Source organism: Piliocolobus tephrosceles, chromosome X (assembly GCF_002776525.5).
Source record: "Piliocolobus tephrosceles isolate RC106 chromosome X, ASM277652v3, whole genome shotgun sequence".
NCBI classification, from domain to species: Eukaryota; Metazoa; Chordata; class Mammalia; order Primates; family Cercopithecidae; genus Piliocolobus; species Piliocolobus tephrosceles.
Genome location: NC_045455.1, coordinates 524,989 through 535,239, shown reverse-complemented (window position 1 = coordinate 535,239; position 10,251 = coordinate 524,989). Strand labels below are relative to the sequence as shown.

Genomic DNA, 10,251 nt, shown 5'->3' with positions numbered 1-10,251 from the left:
TGTGCATGCATGCGTCTTTGTGCACATATGTGTGTCTGTGTACATGTGTGTCTGTGTGTGCATGTGTTCCTGTGTGTGCATGCCTGGGTCTTTGTGCACACATGTGTGTCTGTGTGCCTGTCTGCCTGTATGTGTATGCCTGTGTCTTTGTGCACATATGTGTGCATGTGTGCCTGTGTGTGCATGCCTGCATCTCTGTGTGCACACACGTGTGTCCGTGTGCCTGTGTGTGAATGCACATGCACGGTGCATCCTGCTGCCTCTCCCATCCCGTCTCATCTCCTCTCACCTCCCCCCAGGCAGGGAGGCTCGCAACACCTGTGGAGGAGAGGAGACCCCCCACAGTCAAGCAGAGTGGGGTCCGTGTTCTGGGCCCAGCACCTGTTGGTGTGTGGCCTGTGTGCTTTACTTAACCTCCGAGCCTCCTGCTAGCACTTGGTGCACAGGCTTGCTGAGGAGACCTCACACGCTGTGTGCCCGGCGCCTGTGTACAGCAGCCACATTGTGAATTTCAGTTCTTCCTCCCTCCTCTGCAGTCTTGAGGGTCCGCGTGTCATGGCTCACTTCTGCTGGGATTTGCAGAGATTGTCCCTTCCCCGGGGTTGCTCTGGCTCTGGGGAGGCGGTGCTGCTGCCTGGTGGGGTTTGTGTGCGCTGGTGTTTCGGATCCTCCCATGTGGCTGCTCAGGCACTGGGTGTCTTTGTGCCGTGGCCAAGGTGGGGACATCCTTGCTCCAGCTGGACTTAGGGGAAGGTGCATCTCGGGATGGGGGCTAAGGACTGTTTCCCCACAGTTCTGAAGAAGGGGAGTTCTGTGCTCACACCCCTCACGGCTGGGTTGCAATCTGGATGTGGGATTCAGTGGCCACTGAGTGCTTAGGGCTCTGTGAAAGGCACCCAGTGGTCGAAGGTCTGAGAACTTTCTGGAAGGCAGCTCACCCTGGGGATCCCATGGCTCAAGGAAGCCTCCGGTGGCCCCTGTTCTTCGTGAGATGATCCAAGCCTCTTTCTGGGTCTGTAGAAGCGGTGGGCACTGTGGCCCTCAAGTCTTTGGGATCCTTGCCGAGCCTGGGTGTGACCGCGTGGGTGGAAGCCGCCTCACGCATTTCGGGGAGATCCAGGTGGACTCTGAGGCCAGGACTTGAAGAGTTAACCTCATGGATGGAAAGGGCCCAGCTTTGAGGCCCAGTGTGATGGCCCGGCTGGCCACCAGGGGGCCCCCTGCCTTCGCTGGTGCCCGTTCCTCGGAGCTCCAGGTGCACACAGCAGGGCTGGGCTCAGGCCGTGACCTCAGCACAGTGACCTGGAGATGCTGACTTCAGGGTGCAGGCTGGGAGGCCGGTGCCAATTCAGCAAAGCCCCAGAGTCCGCGTCCTTCTTCCTGGCACTCTCGCACCCTCCCACACAGCCCCCCACGCAGAGAGAGACACCCAGCCATCAGGAGTCTGTCCGGGGACTCCCCCTTGCCAGTGCTGTGCCAGCCCAGGAGCGTGCACAGGGCGGGGCCGGTCATGCCCGGTCCTCAGTTTGAGTTGAGGGGCGAGAGAATTTGTGAACAGAGCAGATAGAGCTGGCTCCCTCATGCTTTCTGTCAATATTTACTGGCCGCTGCGTGGCTGCAGGTCCCTTGGGAGGCCTGGGGCACAAACAGGTGCACCGTCCGGGCTGCGTCATGGGGTCAGGTCAAGAGGGCTGGGGGGCTCCTTGGCCCAGGAACTGACAGGAGCCTGCGTTCTGGTGGGCCTTGCTTGTGCCTGGTCTGCAGCTGAGAAGGCTCTGGGTGGGTCTAGAGGCTGTGATCATGTGAGCAGTTCCTACCCAGAGTCTGGGCAGAATTCTGATGTCAGTGTAATCCTGGACCAGCAGGGAATATTCAGGGCCTATGGCTCTGTGGAGGAGGGTTCCTGCGACTCTTTTGGGGAAAAAGCATTCTGTGGCCACATTAGCCTGGCCCTCAGACACGGTGAAGGACCAGGAAGGACCTTGACCCAGAAATGTCAGAACTGACCAGCCCCAGCAGCCCCCATGCCCCAGCCTGCAGCCCCTCTGCCCAGTCCCAGGATGTCCGTCATGGGGCCATCCAACGGGCCTGTCCACCACTGTGTGCCGGGCTGGCCTCTCCTGGGTGGCAGCTGGGGAGCTGACATAGCTCACACAGGCCCCACGTGCCACACAGAGCTGGCTCGGGGGCCAGGCAGGTGTCGGAACCTCTCGTGGAGTCTGACTCACCAGAGCTCATGGCTGTGGCCACTGGAGACAAGAGGGCAGAGCACTCATGGAGGCAGCCCACAGTCTGTGGACTGGCTTGTGGGTTGTGGACTGCGGGCCGTAGGGTGTGGGCTGTGGCCTGTGGACCATGCACCGTGGCCTGTGGGCTGTGGACAGTGGCCTGTGGGCTGTGGGGTGTGGGCTGTGGGGTGTGGGCCGTGGCGTTGGACAAGTTGCTGCACATCCCCATCGTGAGTACCCATGCGATGAGGAGTACCCATGCGATGAGGAGTACCCATGGCGAGCTCATGGCATATAGTGGACTGCTGTGCCTGGCACTCAGGGCAGGCTGGAGCAAGTGCTGTGCTCATTACCATGGTGGCATCGCAGCAGGGAGTGGAGGGTCTGCGGCCATCACTCAGAGACGCCCCAGCTCCGTGGAACAGGCACAGGGCTGGACCACGGAAGTGCCTGAGCTGAGGCAGGTGGGATCTGCGGTTTCCGCCCTGGAGGGGAAGCTTGCTCACAAGGAGAGGAAAACCTCAGTGCGTGGCTGTGGCCTTGAACCTCATCTCTGTGAAGAAGGAGGGATACCATGGAGAGGGCGGAAGGGCCGGGGAGGGCACAGCCTGGCTGGCAGGGTCTGCAGGGAGCCACAAAAGGTGGACAAGGCCAGGTAGGTGGGCAAGCCTCAGCTGGAGGTGGGGAGGAGAGGAGAGGACCCTGTGCCAGCCTGAGCAGCGTGGGGGTGCCTGGAGGCCACAGTCCACACTGGATTCCGTCTTCTCTGTGAGGAGGAGCTGGGAAGGGCTTGAGAGGTGCTTGGCTGCCTCAGAGTCAGGCCACGGTGAGGGGAGGTGCCTTTTAGGGTGCAGAAGCCTCGAGCTGAGACTGTGGGACCAGGCAGAGAACTCGGCTTCAGCAAACTAGACAGACATACGTGAGCCTGGCGTGGCTTCCAGGCACGAACCTAGAGCAGGCGTGTTTGTGAGTGTGGAAGTGCTGAGCCTAGAGATCTGCCTCGACGTTAACAAGACACCAGCAGATGAGTGAGCAAGGCTGCCGGCTCCATTGCCCCCTGATCCGCTGGCAGAGCCAGAGCACAGAGTGAGGAGTGGAAAGCGTGTTTGGAATTTAGTGAAGTGTCGGGAAGCGGACACTCAGATATTCTCGTGGGCAAAGTCGATGGCTGGACACACATGTGATGTGCTTTCCCTCCTGAAGTCCCGGGACAGGGGCAGTGAAGGAATCTCACTAAAAGCACAAACCCACGTGCTCAAAGGAGGGTGTGAGCGGCAGCGTCATGGCAGCTGAAAGACTGACGATGGGTGAGGAAGCAGAATGCTAAGCTGCTGCCAGAGCCCCCTGAAGCAGCACGGAACAGTCAGTGCCCAGTGCCTGGTGTCTGTGCAAAGGTGGCTTTGGAGGATGAATGACTGCAGGAGAGCAGCTGCACCCAGAGCCGTCCCTCCATCCCGAGACAGCCCCCGTGGCTGTGCCCAGACCCATCCTCCCATCCCGAGACAGTCCCTGCAGCTAAGGGCCTTCTTGGCAGACAACTGGGGCTGCCTCTGGAGAGGACACACCCATAGCACTCCTGGGACACTGGACAACTGGAGAACAGGCCGACAGCCGAGGAAGAGGAGAGTGACCGACGGCTGGGGCTCCGCAGGCCTCCTCTGAACGTGGTTCCCAGAATGTGGTGCACCCACCTCAGCGTGCGTGATCTGACCAGCTCAAGAGGAAAATTCAAAAGATATTGAAGTTGGATTCTCCCCAGTAAGAGTCCAGGAAGGCTGCCTCAGTGCAGCTACAGTCAACAAGTCCCGCCCTGTGCCCAGCACTGGAGTGGGCATGGGACATTTTTGGTTGTCACAGCCTAGGGGTGCTGCTGTCACCCCATGGGCAGAGTCTGGGGTGCTGCTCGGCACCCGGTAACGCACAGGGCAGCCCTTCCACAAAGGATATTCTGGTCCCAAATGTGGAGAGTGCTGAGGCCCCGGGGGATGCATCCTCAGAGCATCAGTCTTGCGATTGCCGCCGTGCGTGCCCGCCATGGAGGTGACCGCCTCTGAACCCGCAATGTCCCTTGCTGGCAGGTTTCATGGCCCCCGAGCTCCTGCAGGGCGAGGAATATGGCTTCTCTGTGGACTACTTTGCCCTGGGGGTCACCCTGTATGAGATGATTGCGGCCAGAGGACCCTTCCGAGCCCGCGGAGAGAAGGTAGGAGGCGGCCGGAGGTGTCCCTGCAGCCACCCTGGTGCCCTGGCTCATTGGCGACGGGGCAGCGATGGGGTCTGTTACTGGGGCAGACCTGGGAGTTGTTCCGTGGGCCCTGGGGTGGGGAGGTCACAGATTCACGTCCTGGGGTCTCGCTCCTGGGCCATGCTGTTCTGTCTCGATGAGTGACGCTCCCAGCCCCTGAGGCCTGCAGGTGGAAGGGCTGAGGGATTCCAAGTCACCCTGTGCCCCAGAGCAGGCAGACCCTCCCACCGGAGAGCACACCACCACTCAGCCTCTGAGGGCCCTGCTGGGTCGGTCCCTCTGGGGCAGGCAGGGGAAGGGAGGGTGACTTTTCCCACTGTGGCCCCAGGACAAGCCACCTTCATGGGGTGCAGCTTCATCCCCTGGGGACTGGCGAGGCCGGGGCTCCTGGGACATTGGAGTGGGCTCCCCCTCCCTGGACGGTCTTATCCTTTGCTGTTGTGGCACAAGCTCCCCTTCTCCCCAGGTGCCAAGAACCCCACAGCCCACGGTGGGCCCAGCACTGCTCTGGGCTGCTGGGTCTCCTCTGAGCACCCCCTGGGCTGTCTCGGCTCCTAGGTCACCAGAACTGCAAATAGAGATAACATTGGGAGGTGCCAGTCCCTTATTCGAGACAAGTGGAGCAAAGCTGGCTTTTCCCCAGTGAAGCTGACTGAGAGCTCAGGGCTGGGGCTGCCTCTTGTTGGACCGAGGGAGTGGCCGCACAGAGCCAGAAGGCCACCATCTCAGAGTCCCATTGGGCTGGAGGGGTGTGGCTCTTCCCTGGTCACCCATCACCCCCTCGATGCCACCTGGGCCATGCCCACCCCTCTCCCTCCTGACTTCCCTGGACGTGTGACCCATCCCGCCAAGACAGGTTTTGCAGCAGAGTCGTCCCGGGACTCTCACACGCCCGTGGCCACTCTGCATCTGTGGGACGTGGCACAGGCGTGGGCTGCCAGGGCAAGGGGATGTCTATGGGAGGGGCATCGATGGCCTGATCCAGGGGCCTTGGGGGCTGAGCAGCACCTTTCACACTGTGCCCACCAGTGGGGCCTCTGGTGGGGAAGTGAGACCTTGGCACAGCTCCTGAAGACCACAGAGCCACCGAGGCTTCTGTCCGCCATGGCAGAGTGAAAACAGAGGCTGCTCCCCAGCTGGGCCCGTGCTGGCCTTCAGCCTCCTGTCTCTCCTCCTCCTTCGGTGGGTGCGGCTGTGCTGGGGGTGGGTCAGACAGAGTCCCTAAAATGCACAGCACCCACCTGTGGCTCCTGGGAGCTTCGCCTTTTGGATTCCATTCCTGAGACTGGAGCCTCCAATGCTGCTGTGCTGGGGAGGGGCACAAGGCCTCACGGGTCCTCCACCCACGTGGGTGAGCAGTGGCTCTTCTGGGAGGAGCTGTGGTCTGGTCTCACCGCCCGAGAGAGGCAGGTGCGGCAGGGCTAAGGCGATGCATATCCCTGCAGGTGGAGAACAAGGAACTGAAGCAGCGGATCATCTCGGAGCCCGTGAAGTATCCTGACAAGTTCAGCCAGGCCAGCAAGGACTTCTGTGAGGCGCTGCTGGAGAAGGACCCGGAGAAGCGCCTGGGGTTCAGAGACGAGACCTGCGACAAGCTCCGCACCCACTTCCTCTTCAAGGACCTTAACTGGAGGCAGCTGGAGGCCGGTACTGCTGGACGCCTCAGCCCCGGGGAGAGAGGGGTCCGTGCTGTGTGGCCACCCGTCCAGCCTGTGAGAGTCAGCAGAGAGGAGTGCCTGAGACCCCCGAGGCTCTCCCTCTGCCCCCAGCAAGGCCCCCAGTCCTCCACTCATTCTCCCAGCCCCAGGACAAGCCAATGGAGCTGGCATCAGGCCAGAGGGCTCTGGGTGCACTAGAGGCAGGAAACATGCCGGCTGCACTGGGACCTCAAGACCCAAACCTTCCACCACGTCCCCGGGTGCTGGAGGGAGCCCGTGATCAAACAGAGGCCGGCGGCTCAGCCTGTCTGCTGGCGAGAAAGTCATCCACCCACCAGCACTTGCTTGTCAAGTGGATGTGGAAGATACTATGTGTGCACATGTGTGCGTGCATATGTGAGTGTGCATATGTGTGCGTGTGTGCATGTGGGCGCATGTGTGCACATGTGTGCATGTGTGCACGAGTGTATGTGCATGTGTGTGCGTGCGTGTGTGCATGTGTGTGCATGTCCATGTGTGCGTGTGTGTGCATGAGTGTGTGCATGTGTGTGCATGTGCGTGTGCGCATGTGTATGTGTGTGTGTGTATGTGCGTGCGTGTGCATGTGCGTGTGTGCGTGTGTGTGCATGTGTGTGCGTATGTTCATGCACCTGTGTCTGAGACACAGCCATGCTGTCTAGGACCCTGTGGTCAGGTGGAAGGGTCAGGCCACGTGCAGTGTGACTAACTTAGGACCGGCCACGGGTGACCAGAGAGCAGGAGATCCCCCAAATGAGAAGTCGCTTTCGTATATTGGCGTCACAGCAGTGACTGCCAGGCAGGTGCCCTGGGCAGGCCCAGCAAGGCAAGGATGGCTGAGGTCAGGGAGCCCAAGGGGGCTCCAAGGGGTCATAGGACGAGGAGGGGCCCACCCACCCACTGGGGATGTTGATGTCTGTGACTGGCTGTGCCTGGCCATCGGGGCCATGGTGCGTCAGGGAGGGACGCTGGTTTGGGAGGAAGCTGCCAAGTTCTCTGGAGCAAGTGCTGAAGCACCTGGGGTCTGCGGTCTGCAGAGTGTGCAGGGGAAGCCCCAGTGGGGACGGGGCCCCAGGGGAAGGGGTATTTGGGAGAGACGGCTTGTGTTTTCTGTCTCCCACAGGGATGCTGATACCCCCTTTCATCCCAGACTCCAAAACTGTCTACGCAAAGGATATTCAGGACGTGGGTGCCTTTTCCACTGTCAAAGGTGTGGTCTTTGACAAAACAGACACAGAATTCTTTCAGGAATTCGCCACTGGCAACTGCCCTGTCCCCTGGCAGGAGGAGATGATCGAGACGGGCATCTTCGGCGAGCTGAACGTGTGGCGCTCGGACGGTCAGATGCCAGATGACATGAAGGGCATCTCCGGGGGCTCTGGCTCCTCATCCAAGTCAGGAATGTGTCTGGTTTCCTAGGTGACGCCCCAGAGTCCACGTGGAGGAAAAGGACCCACAGGGCTCGGTGGGAGCCGCCTGCCTCCGTGGTGCCAGCCTGGGGTCCGCCAGCAAGGGGACACGCGGTTCCCTCCACCCAGGTCCCCATCACGCTGTCTCCTTGCGGCCCAAGGAGGAGAAAGCCTGTGTCGGCCTGAGCCGCGAGACGCACACCCTGGTGCCGTGAGCCCCCGACCGCGTAGTTCAGTCCTTTCGCTCCATTTCAGAGAGGACGTAAGACACTCTCCAGAGGGAGTAAGCCAAAAACTACAGACTCTCAGGGAGCCTCCGACACTGGTGAGTGACCAACTGTGCGGTCAGGGGCAGAGACTCGGCTTGGGCCTCCCAAGACCTTATCCGTCGGCTTCCCAGAGCCACGTTCCTCAGTGGGAGTGCACTGTGGCCAGGTCAGGGGTTGGTGAACCCTGGCCACAACCCCGGGCCCCACTGGGGAGGGCCGGACATCGGCCCCCGCAGGCCCCTCTGTGCAGGCTCCTGCCTCCCAGGGTGCCCGGGCCCTGTGCTGCTGGCCTACATGCCACGTGGTCTCCTGCACGCCGGGGTGCCGTGGTCCGCATCTGCCAGGCGCAGGCTCTGTTGGGCTGTTGGGAGGAGGCGAGTGGGTGTGGAGTTTGGGGGTCTCAGTGCCTCTCGGGGTCTCCTCATCTCGGTGTCCAGCTGATGGTAGCTGGTGCAAAGTTCCCACCCCTGAGCTGGGGGGCTGCAAATGTTTTCTGTCTGGACCCTGAGCCCCGCAAGCACCCCAGCTGCTATTGGCGGGCAAAGCCGGGACCGTGTGCTCTCTGACCCCTCCCCTCACCGGGGCTGGTCCGTCTCGTCTCCCAGGGACACTTCAGACCGAGGCCTCGTGCACAGGGACAGAGCTCCTTGCTGCAGCCCTCTCTGTGTTCCCAGTAGCAGCAGCACTGGAGTCCTAAAGCCGTAGCCGGGAAAACATTCGTGGCCCACCCTCTCGTACAGCCCAGCCCCACCCACAATGCTCCTGTCATTTCCAACTGCACTTTGAACACTGAAGGCTCCCCAAGTGCTTTGTGTTTTAACTGTAAGAAGCAAGTTCCGTTGCAACTGCCTCCAGGACACACTCCATCCTGAGGGCCGGCAGTGGTGGCCTGGGTTCCATGGCCTCAGCGGCGGGCTCAGAGGGAGTCCATCCAAGCCACAGGGGAGGGGTGGCGATGTGGGGCCTGAGGACTCCTTTCCAGAGAGGGTCTCTGAGCTCCTCTTAGGAAAGAACTTCCTTCGAGCCCCGGCCACTGTTGTACCAGTGGGAGAAGGAGCCTGACCCTGCCACATGTGGTCACAGGGAGAGAAGACGGTGGGATGTCCCCGTGAGCCTTGGGGCGGAGCTGGTGGTAGAAATAAGCCCTGTCTACTCTCATTTGGCGAGACGGACTGTGGCGAGTGGCTGATGATGTGATTGATGGAGACAGGGTGGCTTGGGAAGGTCCCACTTGGGGGTGTCATGTCCTGCAGGGAGCGGAAGAGATGGGTCCTCTGTAGCCTGGACTGGGGGGTCTCGGCATGTCTCCCAGAAGCGGCAGAGACAACTGCCCGAGAGTCAGCGCTGCAGTAGGCAGGGCCTGTGCCCTCAGTCCCCAGGCTGCCAGGTCGTCCTCTTCTTGTTGGGGAGAAGACGACCCTGGCAATCCACAATTTTGGAGATTTGCTGACTGCAGCCAAAATGGGGACCCAACTCCCTCCTATGTGGTTTTAGATCTTCTGGAGGGAAGATAGGCCATGAGCCTGGGTTAGGAGCGTGTCTTCCCGCAGATCCCAAGTCTGCCGTGCCCCAGGGTTAGGAGCGTGTCTTCCCACAGAACCCCAACAGAACTCCACGTCGGCTGGTTTTGTGGAGACTTTCCCGTGTCCTGTCCAGGTGCCTCACGCACCTGCAGACTGTTCTTGGGAAGCAAACCTGGACTGCAGAATAAACGTCCCGGCCTCCTCCTGTCCTGGCTCTGAGCGTCGGACACTTCTGAGACCTGGGATGTTCAGGAGAAGCTCTGGGGTGTCCAGTGCTTTTTGACCTAAAGCTGCCCATCCAGGTGCACCTGAGCAGACCCAGGCAGGCCCAGGAGGAGGCCCGTGGGAAGCTGCTGGACAGATTTTCGGGTCCACTCTTTCTCCTCCCTCCCTCCCTCCCCTCCCCTCCTTCCCTCCCCCTCCCCTCCCTCCCCCCCCCTCTTCCTTTCTTTTTTTTTTTTTTTTTTTTTTTTTGAGACAGAGTCTGGCTCTGTCGCCCAGGCTGGAGTGCAGTGGCCGGATCTCAGCTCACTGCAAGCTCCGCCTCCCGGGTTCCCGCCATTCTCCTGCCTCAGCCTCCCGAGTAGCTGGGACTACAGGCACCCGCCATCTTGCCCGGCTAGTTTTTTGTATTTTTAGTAGAGACGGGGTTTCACTGTGTTAGCCAGGATGGTCTCGATCTCCTGACCTCGTGATCCGCCCGCCTCGGCCTCCCAAAGTGCTGGGATTACAGGCTTGAGCCACCGCGCCCGGCCCCCTCTTCCTTTCTCTTTCTTTCTTTTCTTTTCTTTTCTATTTGAGACAGGGTCTCTCTCTGTCACCCAGGCTGGAATGCAGCGGCACAATATCAGCTCACTGCAACCTCTGCCTCCTGGGTTTAAGCGATTCTCCTGCCTCAGCC

At 60.7% G+C, this 10,251-nt stretch overlaps 1 protein-coding gene across 1 annotated transcript in view; it reads left to right on the top strand.

Annotated features, from left to right (window-relative positions):
* The window catches only part of GRK1 (G protein-coupled receptor kinase 1), a 15,199-nt gene extending 7,335 nt beyond the window's left edge, over positions 1 to 7,864 (top strand). Inside the window, exons 5-7 of the mRNA XM_023217750.2 lie at positions 4,307 to 4,431; positions 5,919 to 6,120; positions 7,273 to 7,864. Coding sequence (XP_023073518.1) covers positions 4,307 to 4,431; positions 5,919 to 6,120; positions 7,273 to 7,568 — 623 coding nt within the window. The 3' untranslated portion in view covers positions 7,569 to 7,864. The remainder of the gene's footprint in view (positions 1 to 4,306; positions 4,432 to 5,918; positions 6,121 to 7,272) is intronic.
* Positions 7,865 to 10,251: the final 2,387 nt, after the last annotated feature.